The sequence below is a fragment of the Apis laboriosa genome, unplaced genomic scaffold (assembly GCF_014066325.1).
Source record: "Apis laboriosa isolate Shangri-la unplaced genomic scaffold, ASM1406632v1 scaffold14_cov150, whole genome shotgun sequence".
Taxonomy (NCBI): domain Eukaryota; kingdom Metazoa; phylum Arthropoda; class Insecta; order Hymenoptera; family Apidae; genus Apis; species Apis laboriosa.
This window is the reverse complement of record NW_025221798.1, coordinates 2,173,745-2,189,139: the sequence shown is the minus strand read 5'-3', so window position 1 is coordinate 2,189,139 and position 15,395 is coordinate 2,173,745. Positions and strand designations below refer to the sequence as shown.

The window sequence follows — 15,395 nt, the reverse complement described above, 5'->3', positions numbered from 1 at the left end:
TTTATTTTGTTATATTATTCGAATGATATAAACGTAACCTTTTCCAGGCGTTAAAGTCTCAAAATTAATTGGTAACTTTGAGGTTTTGTAATGTAATGGATGTTTTTAAAAACCGACAAAGATACAAACATTATACATGTCTCTGTTTTTCAGTAATGGGACAGAGAAGATTTAGAGTTTCGGTAATTCATAGAGATGTTATTATTACATTTTGTAATAAAATTAATATCATTTGATTATTTTTTATACATATAAAATATTTTATTATAATTCGTTTTTCTAATTTTTACATTTCTTTATGACAAATATCAATATGAACTTTATATTGGATCAATATAACTTCTAAATAATTTAACAATCATTGGATAATTTAACAATCATCATTTTGAGATGGGTGTCCTTATTGCTCCGAAAACAGGAGATGCATCAATTAAGATTATACCACAAATGAAGAAACATACTACCATTTCTGATGAATCTTCTAAGAGTTTTATTTCCACAATATCAAAAAGACATGCTATTAAACAAAATGCTTTGATTATTGAATCGAATTACAACTCCATTAACAGTATGAACAAAGATTCACATAATCATTCAGTAACAGAAAATACAATTTCTGATGAAATGAGTAATTCTACGATTCATGATAGCTGTCAGTTTCCTTATTATAGGTTAATATTTTTATTATATTATTATTCAACATTTTTATTAATACAGTTTTTATTTTATTAAACTTATAAATATGTCATAATTTTGTTGAAAATTTTTATTCTTAAATAATGATTTTTTTTGTTATGTGTTAAACATACATACATATATTATATTTATTAAATAATAAAAAAATTATTTACATATCTTTTTCTATAGGAGTAATAAAAGTAATGGATGTCCAGATGCAGTTTTGGTAAAGGATATAGGTGTATCGTGTATGCTTTTAAATCAAAATACTTCTGAAATATCTCCTGAAACAAAAACTATTGTTAAGCATCTTAAAAAAGAATACAATGATTTGTCTAACATTACAAGTAAAATAACTACATATACAAAAGACATATTAAGTCATTTATCAAAAAAAAATCAAAAAAAGCAGCAATTTCTTAAAAATTTGGTATTTAATTTTTCATATAATTTATAATGATAGAAATGAATTTAATAGTTACATAATATGATATGATATAAATATAAAATATAAAATATAATTTTTATTTTATATTTATTTTTTTCATAAATCTAATTATAATTACTTCATAATTATAAATATAAATATAAAATATGTGAATTTTATAGGTATCTTCAAAACATGCAATGGCATCTCAGTATATAGATACTGAAGGTAATCTCTGTTTAAAATTAAGACTTTTTAGTAATGCTGAAACTCAATGTATTACTCAACAAGATGTTAAGAATTTCAATAGTATATTATGCAAAGATGGATATAATATTAAGAAATTGTGTAGTAAACATTGTAATTATTACATTATATATTATTACATTATATACATTATATACATATTATTACATAATATTTAAAAAAATAAAATAATTTTTTTATCTATATTTTTTTATATATGTAGCTCAAATTTCAAGTAAAGAAAGTATAAAAATCAATAATATGAAAAAAAATTCAAAATATGAAAAAAACATTCAAACATTGGTTCCGTGTCAAGAAAACGAAACAAATACTTCAAGTTCAACATCACCTAGTGCATCTTCAGTATTTAATTATTTAATATTGAGTAAAAAAAGAACATCAAATGAATTTTTACATTCTAAATCTAACAAATTTGGTGATATGCATAAACATAGACATCTAAAAAATTTCATTGATAAAGATGGCAAAGATCATTTAAAAATACGTAATCCAATATTATTTACTAATTGGAAAGAAATTTCAAAATCAAAATCCAAAAATAAAACTTTTTTCAGTGAATCACAACAAACGGTTTGAACATAACAATTTAAAAATATTATATTATTTTATAATATAATTATAATTGTTTTTTTTAATTTTAATTACAGACTAACACAAAAAATAAAATTTTACAAGGAGATAATATGATCAACAATATATCTAATACCAAGTTTCATACAGTTAATATACGTATTATAAAAAAAAGTAAAAAAAATGTATAATTTTTATATTTTTTATGTTTTGATATATTCATATAATAAATATTTTTATATTACTATTAAATATTTGTTTTATTTACTCAATATTTATAATTTTAATATTTTTAATGATTTATTCTTAATAAAAATCTTTTATTTTAATTATTTATAGTCATTTATAAATTTATTTAAATTATATATATTATATATTTATACATATATTATAAATGTGTACGAATAATTTTTCTATTTTTATATATCAATATCGATATTTTGTAAATTCAGCGTTTGACTTTTATGTAAAAGTGTGAAATTTATTAAAATTTTATTAAATACAAATATATAAAATTATATACCGTATACATATAATGTATATATCAAAATATACATTTATCAAATTTAAAAACTTCTAATGAATATAAGTGTTTTTAATAAAACAAAAGTTTAATAATCAAAAATATAGGTTATGTTATATTATTATGTTTTATATGCTCGTAAATAGGAAAATCTAATTTTACAATAAAAAAAAATATAATTTAAGATAAAATTTTAAAATCTCCATATTAATAATAATAAAAAACATGATTTTTGATTAATAAAAAAACATCATGTGGAATAATATAAAAATAAATAACGATACTTATATGATTTCTATTACATATAAAAATGATACAATCAAAGTTTTTTTAACTAATCTTATTGAAATATGGATAGAAACATTAACAAAAGAAATTATTTTAGACAGATGTCGGGTAATTATTAAAGTATTATACAATAAAAAAAATGTAAAAACAAAAACATGACTTTACATTTTTATAATTAATTAAATTTAATTTTATAATTTATTTTAGAAATTAAATCCACTTTTAAATGTTGAAGCTATTGATTACAATGATATTGCATTGAACATTTTAAGTAATATGTCAAAATATATTGTGGAAGCATCTATAGAACATATAAAATTACGAGCTCAAATAGATGGTGGTTTAATGAAATTTTGTATAAATTTAGAAAAAGGCACATCTCAAGATTTTTGGGAAATTATAACTAAACCTTTATATATATCATCAATGGAAATTATTCGTCAGCATAAAATTCTTTTAGATTTAATAAAAAAAAAGGATGAAGAAATTGCAGAATATAAAGCAGAAGGCGCTGAGTTAATAAGAAGTATGTTATTTTTTTTTTATGTTAATTTTATATTATATTAAGTATATTACTTTAATTTAATACACATTTTTATATTTATACAGAGAATATTGAAACAAAATTTTTTACGGAGGAACAATTTAAAATAGATATTCCTATACCAAATATTACTGATTATACAAATACATTCCAAAGAATGATGAGTTTTTATAATGAACTGAATTTCTATAATATAACATTTAAAGAACCAACAAGGTATTCTTTATTATATATATATATTATATTTATTATAATTAAGTTATTATATTAAGTTATTATATTTATTATAATTATTCATATTATTATATATAATAAATTTTTTACTAAAATGATTTCTAATAAAAATAACTATAAAAAAAGTTTATAAATAATTTTATAATTTAAAGAGCTTATGATTTATTATAGCAATGATCGTAATAAAATACAGCAAACAGAAATATTGAAACAGAATTTAACAAGTTCAATTCAAAATGACATTCCTAATGATAATAAAAATATATCTAATATTGAAGATATGAAAAGAAATATAGCAACTACCTTTTCAGAAAATAAAAAGAAAAGTAAAAATATAATTAATAAAAAAGTAATTAATAAAATTGGAACTGCAAATTTGACATATAGACCTGTCAAAATATTAAAAAAAGGTTTGAATGATTCTATCTTGTGAAATATGGTATTCAAAGTATAAAAAATTAATTTAATATAATATATTCTATAATATTCAGAGGAAAGGGTAATTTTTGTAAAAATATATTATTTGAAATTTTTTTTTTTCGATTTTATATTTATATCTATCTACATATACGAAAAAAACTTAACAATTAAAGCAAATTAATTTATTTTTAAATTAATGATGCATCAAATATATTCTAAACTATCAATATAAGTAGATATATTATGTATTTTATAATAAAATTAATGTTGATTATTCAGTACTCAAAATGTTATTAAAGAAACAAGATTGTGTGAAAATAAAATATTAGCAAAAAATATGATAAAATAAAAATTGATATTACATTGGAAAGCAGTTAAGATTGTCGAAATTTCAAAATATATATATCGATACAATAAAAAAAGATTTTATATACATGATAGATAATAAAAATGAAATTACAAATTGATGATTAATAATAATAATGTAGTAAAATAAATTGTAATTTATTATAATTATTTGAAAGGATATTAAAAAAAATATGTAGATAAAAGTGATAAAAGACTTTCGTCTGAATATTATTGATAATTTTGAATTTAAAAATTATTAGGAAAATACTTCTTTTTATTAGAACTTGAACATCTACCTGAAATATTACCTAGACGAGGAAACAATAAAATAAAAAGAAAAAGATGTCGACAATGCACTGCTAATGGTTTACGAAAAGAAACTAATTATTTCTGTCCTGGCTGTAAAGATAATCCTGGTTTATGTTTAGGAAAATGTTTTAAAGAATATCATAAATTTATATGATATTTAATATTGTGTATATGTCAATTTTTTAGATTTTATTCATTATTTTAACTTTTCCATACACTATAGTTTCTTTATTTAGTACATAAAAGAATTTACAACCCGGTTTTGACTTTTTTAATATATGGATTGTTTATAATAATTACTATTTATAGTAATTTATAATATAATCTATATATATATATATTAACTAAAACATTATCAAATTAAATTTAATCAATTCATATAAGATTTTAAGCCCTTTCCCTGGATATTACTCCAATTGTAAATATATTATTTATATCAATAAATTTATTATATTCATTAATTGTATTATAAATAACAAAATTGTAAATTTTGAAATATAAAATTGTAACGATGCATAAATATAATTATTTTATTTATATGAGATTTATAAAAAGAAAAAAAAATGTAATAGAAAAATATATAATATATAATAAATATATAAAATATATAATAAATATATAAAAATATATGTTAGTATAATTTATTTTTTACTTATATTATTTATATTATTTTTGCTTATTATTTATTAAGAGTTTTATATTTTCTTTTATTGTTGTTATTGTTGTTTTATTTTGTTTTGTATGTTTTATGTTTGTATGTTTTATTGTTGTTTTGTTTTATATTTTGTTAAGAGTTTAAATAAAAAGATTTAGATTATTAAAGACAAAACAATTAACAAAAAAAAATCGCTGGGCTCGTCCGGGATTTGAACCCGGGACCTCTCGCACCCTAAGCGAGAATCATACCCCTAGACCAACGAGCCATGTTATATGATTTGTTTGTTAATAGAGATATCTTCCGTAATGGCGGCTTCATCGTTGATTCAAAGTATTATCACTCTTATTATTTAATGATAATTTCTCATCGTATAGTATCATATATGCAAGATGGCGGAACAGAACCAACAAGATTTTAATAGAAGTGCGTTGACAGTTCGATATGGACGGGTAATCAACATATACTTTTATTAATATATGTTTAAAATGTTATTTTAGTAAATTCTAAATTTTAATGTAAATGGATTATTGTAAACGTTTTCAAAAATCTAGGCTTGGTACACAGGACAACGGGCAGAAAAGATACCTGGAGGATTAGTGGGTGTCGTTGGCGATAATTGTACAAGTTTAGATCTGTCTTATAATGAACTAACCTCCATCACTGCTGTCAAATTCTTCGAAAACCTACAGGAACTGATACTCGATAATAATAAACTTCGGGATTTAAAGACATTACCTCGTATACTAAATTTGACTACTCTCAGTTTAAACAATAACAAGGTTTGTTTTACTTATTTTATTAATTTTTTTATTATTGAAAAAATTATTTTGATGAATTAAAGTTATTATTAATAGAAGATATTGATATAGAATAGAAATGAATTATTTATTTTATATGCATTAAAAAATTAAAGTTTAAATGTTTTTCTAGTAGTTTTTTAATTCTGAAGATCTAATTTTTTAGTGTTATTATTTTCAATTATTTAACATTATATCAAACTACTTATAAAACATATTTGTGCATATGATATTAATGTAAAAATTTATTATTTCTTTTTATTGAAACATGTAATTAATAACATAATTTTCGTTATGTTTATTTTTAACTTGTTTTATGTAAGTTTTATTTCAATATATTTACTTCAATAAGTTTTAGTATAATATTTCGTTATCATTGTTTCATAAGGAAATATGTGTATTTATCTTGTTTAAATGTTATAAAACATCTATTTATAGTAACTTAATATAATCATTTTGAAATTTATAATGAATTCTATTCTAATTTGATTTAAATTTCTTATTTTTGAAATGAACGATATTTAAAAATACGATATTTATAAATAAGATAAAAATATCAATTAATTAATCGATCAATAATTTTTAAGGTTAAGAATTTATTTTATGTATTATTATTTTTAAATCATTTCAAATAATGAACAGTTGAAAAATAGATTAAGTAAATATGATACATCTGTTATTGCATCATATTACATATTTTTATTGTAATTTATTACGTTTTTTTGGACTAAAAATAATTAATTGTTCATGTTTTCAACATATATTATTAACTTGTAATTTTTTAATAATTGCGAAACCGATAAATTGAAAAAGAAAAAATAAAAGTTAACTATATTCGCTTTAATCGGGGAATAAAGGAATACTTTATGAGTTATTCATTCTCATTGAAATTCTAAACGTTTATGACTTTTGATATCTTATATCATCAATGCAAATGGGTTCGATGACATTCTTGATGCCATTCACCTCGTATTGATTGTTACGATTGATGATATAACTGGATTGCGGATTTGTATAATTTCATTAATGTTCTGTTTTAACAAGAAATTTTACTATTACTATTATTTTCGACAAACTATGTAATCAATATTATTAATCAGTATTAATGTAATTAAATAACATAAAATTTTTATTATTTGACAATTATTATTATCTTTTAGAATTAAGTTTAAACTTTTTTTTAAAAATTATTATTAATTATTATTAAATAACTGTATTATTTGAAATGATATTATTAATATAAGTATCATTTTATAAAATATAAAATTATAATTAATAAATAGGAAAAATTCTAAAATAATAATCATTAAACAAAATTAAAATACGCCATATTACATATAGCATACATATAGCGTTTATAAAGTTTCATTTGTATATTTTATCATTATGTATCAATATTATTGTATCATAAGCTCATATTCTCATATATGTTTATGGTTTGATTATAAATTTACATTTATTATGTATATGAATGAATCATGTTTTCACCATATAATTTGTTTAAATAAAAAATTGTTTAGATAACAGATATAGACAATGCATTGAGGAAAATACAAGAATGTTGTCCAAAAGTAATGTACGTGAGTTTACTGGGTAATCCAGGATGTCCCGATCAATTAACAAATCCAACGTCAACCGATGACGAGGATTATAATCGTTATAGACTCTATGCTATATATGCATTACCTTCGACACTTCGATTTTTGGATTCACGTCCAGTGACAATACAGGAACGAAAAGATGCCGAAAGACGAGGAAAATACTCGAGAACTATTAAAATGATTCCAGATTTATCACAGAAATTCGTTTCAAATACAATCGAAGATTTCGATGATATATTTTTCAATATCCATTATACTCCTTTGCCAAGATCAATCCGTAATCCCCTTGATCACAAAGGTATAATTGCAATTTTGTAATTTCTTTAATATATCTTATTATTTTTTAATGATATCTGGTATGATATATATTATGATATTTATTTGAATATTCTTATTCAAAAAAAAAAACGAAATTAAAAATATTTCTTATATATAATTGATAATAGAAAATTGATTACAAAAAAAATAAATTTGATTTTATTAATATTAAAAGAATTAAATCTTAAATATGTTATTATAAATATATATTAAATTTTACTTATATTATTTATCAATCAATATTTTATGAAAATATTGATTACAAAATCAACTTGAAAAAACATGTTCATATAAATATTAAATCATTTAATGAATATGAGAATTATTATTTAAAATAATTAAACTATTTTTAGATTTAATTTTGAAATTATTTAATTTTAAATATTAAATACAATATCATTATTCAATTTTATTTTATCTATTGATTATTTAGTTTTCAATAATTAATTAATAATTAATTAGTCATCAAATAATTAAATTTTACTAAATTTAATCAAAATTATTTAATTAAATTATTGATTAAAATTATTTAATTAGAAATAATGATTGATTTATTGATTATCTGATTAGAAATTTTATAAATTAAAAGTATTTCAATTATTTTATGTTCCAGGAGCATTTGGAAAATGTAAATATCGATATTCTGGAAAGAATTCAGAAGGAAACCGGTTCATATCTAATAATGATCTTTGAATGTAAATTGAGTAAGTCAAGATATTTTTGTATATAAGTTGCGATTTTGTTTTTTTTTTATAAATGACAAAAAAAAACAGTGATTAGACTCGTAGAACTGACAATGAATGAAACGATGCACAATCAAATTTTCTTGATATTTTCTTTTTCTCTTTTTTAACCAAAAATCTCATCTACGTGCCTGTTTGTTTGTTCAATATTTATCTAATAGATGTTAATTTTTTATACATATATACATCGAATAAAATATAATTCATTATGAGTAAACGTACAAAATTTTATTATCACGTACACTGATAAATGACATAAATAAATGTCAAAGATTCTCCGTTTTGTTCCGATCGATCCGAGCGCCACATTATCCTTCAGAAACGGTCCCAAGAGAAACAGAAAACGCGCGCGTGTTTTGAATTCCAAAACTCTGTTTTTTTTCTTCCTGTTATCGTATTAATTTTATTATTATAATTTAATGTTATTGGTCCTTAAACGTACACAACATAATAGTCTCGCAACAATATTTTCCACGCGCAGTTCGATCCTCCTGACAAGCTACGAACAAACACAGCACATTCAATTCCAAACTCATTTTTTACGGACGTATTGGCAAATTTTTCTAACGATCGTTTCTTTGACACGCGTTTACGAGAAGAACTTATATCGAAGGCAGTTTAAAGTATCGATTGTTAACCCTGTATTTAGGAAGAACCTTATGGATAAGTATACACGATCCATGTGTTACGCTATGTTTTCCTATATGCGATAATACCGAAAATTCGGTATTGTAATATAATTAATTAATTAAGTACGATTACATCAGCCTTTCGATTCGTCCCGGATGTAATTAGTTCAAATATTATTCTTAATATTATTCTTAAAAGGAAGTTTCGCGGATCAGTGTTTTGCATATATTTTATAATTATCATAACGTTTCGTATATGTTTTTATCTCAAAACACTGATATTTTTTTATTTTTTTTTTTTTACTTTTTTTTTTTTTTTTTTTGTTAAGAATTCCTTCCGTTGATAATGATCCAAAGCCCCATGGTCTATCTTATATTGTGTAATCTTATTGTGAATGTATAAATATAATATTTATATGAATATATTTAATAGGAATCGGTCATATTTAATTGCTTAAATACACCATTCCATCGGTCTCTGGCAACTCAGCGCGAGAAATCGTTTCGAGTATTGTACACACTGGAAGCATCTTTCTCTCCAAGAAAGGAAAGTGTCCACAATGCAAGCCACGTTCCAAACGCTGGAACCTTTTGTCCTTGAATTAATATAAAGTAAAATTTACTTCGTAAAATATAATATATAATATATAATATATAATATATATATATATATATCGTTTTATGTTTTTTTTTCTTTCTCTGGAAGGATTTTAATAACAATATCTTATTGCTGCGATCGACGAATGTTTCCCAAAAATGTACGTTTGGAACGAGGCCGTGTCTATTAAAATTATAATAATACGACTGACCATGAAGAATTTTCATGCATGATGTTCAATAATCAATCTCGCCTTATGATTGGACGGATGTCCGTTTTAAAAATTTTCTTTCTTTATCATTTAAAAATTGTATAATCAACGAGAAGAATCAAACATCTTTTTACGGTACATTATATTGCACGAATTTTGCGTGTCCGTATCAATGTTCCATTGATCATCTGGCTAGGACTTTCTTTGCTCTGTAATAATATATAATATATATATATATATATATATATATGATGAAAGAAAAGGAAATTAATGAAGGAAAAACAAAAGAAAACGAGAAAATATAATCAAAAAAGAAATTAAAAAGAAATTCACTTGAAAAAAAATCATATATAGTACGATTTTTCATACAGCAGAAAAGAAAAAAAAAAAAAAAAGAAATTGCAAACAAAATACCTACAAAGTAAACTTATCAGAAGCAAACGGAAGCTACAGATTAAAAATTCTAATTATATCAGCTATGATCATTTACAAAGTAAACTGGACCGGTAATAAGGTAAATATTAATTTTCATGACCAAGATTTGATTTCTTGGATCTTTTTCAGAGGTTAATACCTCACAATCACGATCACTTTCTATTGAATTCTCGAGAATTTAGAGTCTAAATGATAGACTGTGCCCTGTGGACAGGATTACAATGCGTTTACATCGGCCCCAAAGGCACTCATATTTTTTTTTTTTTTTTCGAAAGTTGCATTTCGAAATTATTAGACGAATGTGGTCCGCTTACACTGACACATAATACATATTTGCGTTTGAAGTTAAACTAGGCCGAAGCGTAACGAGCTTCTTTGAGATGGAACTAACAAGGTCCACGAGTGAACACTCGAGTGTCATTTAAGTACAAAAGAAATCACTGAGACGATACATAATGATTAGGTGTTGCTGTTTTTCCCATGATTATGCAAATTTGGCCTCAAAGTCACGGCACCCTCCACCCAGAAATTCGGCCTCTCAAGCATGCTTTGCCAAAGGGATAATTCTCGACCGGTTGCGTCCATCCAATCTACTGGTTTTCCATAATGTTTTCCTGCAAAAATTATAATTAATAATAAAAAATCATATAATTCATTTGTTTATTATGTGTATATAATTTAAATTGGAAAATTTTTTATATTCTGTATTATATTAGTAAGTATAAAGTAAAATATTATATTGAGTTAAAAAAAAATTAATATTATATTATTTTTTAATAAGTTAAAGTTAATAAGTTAAAGATTTTATAAAAAATATAATAAATTATAATTTACTTACCTGTGCCAAGATTAAATCGAACACCTCCTAAAAATTCGTTGCTGGCAATACGATCGTGATCCCAGACTGTTAATTCCAGTCCACGTTCTGCTAATTCTTGAAGACTCACATCTTTGTAAATGAAAGTGTGACCCCATACTGGTGAACCACCAGATCTGCGAACTACTCCAGTCTTTTGTTTTCCTGAGCGACCTTTGTCAGGTAATAAGTAACTAAAAATAATACATTAAATTAATATAAATCTATTTTTTATTTCAATTATTAGATTGCATAATAATAAATAATAAAGGTATGTAAATTTAATAGTCTTGTTAATTATAAAGAATCATTCATATCAGAAATAAATAGTAGATCATTTGTTTTTTTTTTTGTTGAAATTATGTATATGCATATTTGTTATTAATTATAAAGATGGAAAAATCAAATTAGAGAATTAATAATTCTATAAATTCTAAAAAAAAACAGATTTAAAAATTGATGATTTTTATTGTCTCTCCTTATTTGTTAACAATAGGAAGAAAACAATGCAAGTATTAATAAATGATACCTTTTACAGAATGGATCACACGTTCCTGAATTCTTTGCCCTGGTTTGCAAATTTCTAGCTTCCTTTACGAGCACGTGTAACGCGCCACGGCTCATATTCTTCTTAGACTTAGAGGTACCACGTTCTGATCCTGCTTCTCGATCACGTTCCTGTTGCGTAGGATCCGGTGGCACGAACTTCAAACCGACGATCACCTCGCCTTTGTATGCAACAGGGTCATCGAACGGTTCTGTCTAAAATTTATAATTGTGATTAATTGATAATTCCAAAAGTTCACAAAAAATATTTTAAAATTGTCTAAATTATATAGAGTAATTTTCATACGATGTATTAATTTTAATATTTTAGAAATAAAAAGAAAATTATTTATAATTTGGATAATATGATTAAAAGAGATCTTACAATTTTTAAATATATTTCTAATTATATCTATTTTACTTTAATTTTTTTTTTTTCTTTTACACAGAATGTCTAAAAATTTAAGGGAATTGACTTTTCAAATCAAAATATGAAGAAATATCAGGAATGAAATTAAAGAATTTTACTTTTTGGATACCTTGTATGGTAATATCATTTTATATATCATTATAATAATTATAAAACAATTATAAAATAAAACGAGCAATTTAAACAAATTTATTTTAAATATAATATATTTATGTATATTACTCACTTGACAAGAACCATTTAATAAATATATTTCTTGTTACTTCAAGAACAGAATAATTATAAAAAAGTGAATATAATTTAGGTAAATATACATATTTTAATATTAATTATTTGATAAAAAGGTTATACATAATGTAAAATGGTAAAAAACAAGAGGTTTCTATTAAAGACTTTAATTCTTGTGCATGCAGATACATTGCAAAATAATGCAATCAGATGTATGGTGTGGTCTTAATTGCAATATAATATTGTGATCTTCTATAAAATTAGTCTCTTCGTTCATGCTGTTTTTTGAACTTGAATTTTTCTTTGATAATTGACAGGTAATGTAACAAGTCGTGCAATATTGCTTTCCTATTGCAAAGTGTGTCAATTAACTTGATCAAGATAAATAAAAACAAATAAAAGAAGGCTTCTAATTACGTACTGGGTAATAATCAAGACCTGTACGAAGACTTACTTTCTCCGGCCCATTCTCGCCGCCTTTTTATATCTAGAACGATCTCTTACTATTGAATAGTTAGTGGAAGAGATACAAAGACATAAAATTCACTTAGTTGATAAAAAAATAATAAAATTAAAACATTCCAATGGTTTTTAATTAGATAAATTAGTCAAGGATAATCCTCAAATAATTGATTATGGATCATTTGTAATAATATAATGTATAATTTAGTGTTTCTCTACTATAAAAGATAGTTTCTTTACAAAAATTATAATGTATTATAATGTATAATATATAAAATTAATAATATTTTTAATAAGAATATTTGAAAAGAGAAAAATAAATTCAAAAATATATAGAATTTTTAAAAATTTAAAAATTTTTCCAAAATTGAAATAAAGACATCAATTGAATAATTAGTAATAAGTTCTTCTTACTTCATTTTTTACAAAATTCTTAATTATTCTCCAGTGAGATTATCCAGGTTTATTTGAAAATTAATTTCTATTAGATGATTAAAAATTATAATAATAGTTTGAAACGAAAGTAATTAAAATGAAACTGAAGTTAATGTAAATTAATGATCCATTTAAAAAGAATTATATTTTTATGCCTCTTATCTTTTGTATCTCTTCCATTAATAATAAACATACAGTGACTCATAGATACTATATTTTAAAAAATATACCTATCTCTTACTTCTAGTTAAACTTATAAATAAATGTAGATATTTCTATATGTAATTGTCATATTATTTTCTTCATTATATTAGAAAAATAATAAAAGAAAAAAAGAAAAAAATGTATGCACATGAATAAATCTATGAGCCACTATATATCTTATTCTTTATTTATAAAAAATATAAAATGATGAACAAACTATTTCATAAACTTACTCGTTCTTGAAGAGGATACCATTTGGGCGTAGGATCATCGAAGATTTTGTTCTCCAAGGGCATTCGAACCTCGCCGAGGAAATCGTTGCGTCCAAACATGTCTGAATGCCAAACAGTCAGCCATAATGTTCTGGTCTCTAGGCCGCTCAGACTCATATGGAACTGAAATATGGTTGCGTACCGTCCAAGCTCTAACTCTCATGCAGGAAAGAATGGAGGGGCAAGCAAGAATTTTTTTGTGCTCGAAATTTGAAAATGAAACGTCAATCTTACCTTCAATGTCTCGTTAAATTCAGGATTCAGTGTGTGCTTCTTCACTTTCGTCTTTCGTTTCCCGCTCTTTGATTTGTCAGGTAATAAATACACTTTCACGTATCTGAAGGAATAGTTTGCGGTTAATTTATTGAAAAGAGAATTGATTTGAAAAGAGATTGATTTTCTTTATGCATTAACTGTATATTGAAGTCACATACATGTGAATTGTTATATTTTAATTTGATTGTTTTTTATTTGATACTTTAGTTAAAAATTAAGATCTTTCCTTTCTTTTGTGATTAATCAAAAGCCAGGTATATAATTAAAAATATTGATTTCATTATACAGTTTTTGCAATCTTGATCTTCTTAAAGAACAAAATTGAAGAAATTTTCAACTTTTACAAGTTTTTTTTTTTTAAATTTCATTCTATTACATGTTATAACGATAAATGAAAATAATTCTACTTTACATTCGTAAGAAAGAAATGTACTAACGTGTTGAAAGCTCCTACAAATTGGCAATAACTATTCGCAAGTAAGATAACAATTAGTAAATTGAAAAGAACATATATAATAATTTCAATACAATCAACTTTTCTAAAGATTCTCGAAACAAAATACAAAAGTTGGTATATACTCAACAAATAATATCTCAGATGACATTTTTACATACCAACTTTTGTCTTTATTTTTGCCTTTAGAATTCACTCTTCAAAGAACATTCATGAATACAATTAACACTCTATATCTCTTTGGGACGCATTAATACTCTTAATATGCATGAGAGAATATTTTCAAATCCAGAAATAACCAGAAACACAAATTACATAATATTAATATTCCATCTCATTAATTAAATAATTCAAAATAATTTATTTTTCTGTAATGCTTTATTTTTCTGTAATGCTTATTAAAATGCAACTTCATGGATCTTTTTTTTTTTTTTTAATTTAAAAAAATTTGTGCCTCAAAGAGATATAGTATATTAATCTGACAGATTATTATACCATGAATATTTAATTTATTTTTCTCTAATGCTTATTGAAATGCAACTTCATGGACCTTTTTTTTTTTTTTTTCATTTAAAAAAATTTGTGCCTTAAAGAGATATAGTACATTAATCTGACAGATCATTATACCATGAAT

General features: G+C 22.9%; 4 protein-coding genes and 1 non-coding gene across 16 annotated transcripts in view; 3 read left to right on the top strand and 2 right to left on the bottom strand.

Annotated features, from left to right (window-relative positions):
- Window positions 1-95: 95 nt before the first annotated feature.
- On the top strand, window positions 96-2,133 carry LOC122710649. 2 transcript variants are annotated; one of them, XM_043928627.1, is made up of 6 exons: window positions 96-182; window positions 391-671; window positions 868-1,108; window positions 1,288-1,465; window positions 1,575-1,942; window positions 2,020-2,133. In XM_043928627.1, the coding sequence occupies exons 1-6, from the start codon at window positions 96-98 to the stop codon at window positions 2,131-2,133; spliced, it is 1,269 nt and encodes a 422-aa protein (XP_043784562.1). The 2 variants fall into 2 exon arrangements, with proteins under 2 accessions (XP_043784562.1, XP_043784561.1); XM_043928626.1 differs by having other exon boundaries at window positions 141-182; window positions 419-671; window positions 1,575-2,045.
- A 557-nt stretch (window positions 2,134-2,690) lies between these two features.
- LOC122710640 lies at window positions 2,691-5,050 on the top strand. 3 transcript variants are annotated; one of them, XM_043928619.1, is made up of 5 exons: window positions 2,691-2,861; window positions 2,961-3,279; window positions 3,363-3,513; window positions 3,703-3,941; window positions 4,581-5,050. In XM_043928619.1, the coding sequence occupies exons 1-5, from the start codon at window positions 2,718-2,720 to the stop codon at window positions 4,760-4,762; spliced, it is 1,035 nt and encodes a 344-aa protein (XP_043784554.1). In that variant the 5' UTR covers window positions 2,691-2,717; the 3' UTR covers window positions 4,763-5,050. The 3 variants fall into 3 exon arrangements, with proteins under 3 accessions (XP_043784554.1, XP_043784556.1, XP_043784555.1); XM_043928621.1 differs by having other exon boundaries at window positions 3,703-3,970; window positions 4,581-4,716; XM_043928620.1 differs by having other exon boundaries at window positions 3,703-3,979; window positions 4,581-4,713.
- A 409-nt stretch (window positions 5,051-5,459) lies between these two features.
- On the bottom strand, window positions 5,460-5,531 carry Trnap-agg. The gene has a single exon. It is a non-coding gene; the product is annotated as a tRNA-Pro (tRNA).
- Window positions 5,532-5,556: 25 nt separating this feature from the next.
- On the top strand, window positions 5,557-9,912 carry LOC122710664 (leucine-rich melanocyte differentiation-associated protein-like). 2 transcript variants are annotated; one of them, XM_043928652.1, is made up of 5 exons: window positions 5,557-5,715; window positions 5,818-6,045; window positions 7,584-7,962; window positions 8,596-8,686; window positions 9,788-9,912. In XM_043928652.1, exons 1-4 carry the CDS (start codon window positions 5,656-5,658, stop codon window positions 8,673-8,675), a joined length of 747 nt encoding a protein of 248 aa, XP_043784587.1. In that variant the 5' UTR covers window positions 5,557-5,655; the 3' UTR covers window positions 8,676-8,686; window positions 9,788-9,912. The 2 variants fall into 2 exon arrangements, with proteins under 2 accessions (XP_043784587.1, XP_043784586.1); XM_043928651.1 differs by lacking the exon at window positions 9,788-9,912 and having other exon boundaries at window positions 8,596-8,942.
- LOC122710662 overlaps window positions 9,614-15,395 on the bottom strand; it is a 57,437-nt gene continuing 51,655 nt past the window's right edge. For all 8 annotated transcript variants that reach the window (XM_043928644.1, XM_043928641.1, XM_043928642.1 and 5 more), the window contains 5 exons: window positions 14,266-14,368; window positions 13,993-14,154; window positions 11,984-12,216; window positions 11,437-11,648; window positions 9,614-11,212 (listed from right to left, as the gene is read on the bottom strand). In XM_043928644.1, coding sequence (XP_043784579.1) covers window positions 11,058-11,212; window positions 11,437-11,648; window positions 11,984-12,216; window positions 13,993-14,154; window positions 14,266-14,368 — 865 coding nt within the window. In that variant the 3' untranslated portion in view covers window positions 9,614-11,057. The remainder of the gene's footprint in view (window positions 11,213-11,436; window positions 11,649-11,983; window positions 12,217-13,992; window positions 14,155-14,265; window positions 14,369-15,395) is intronic.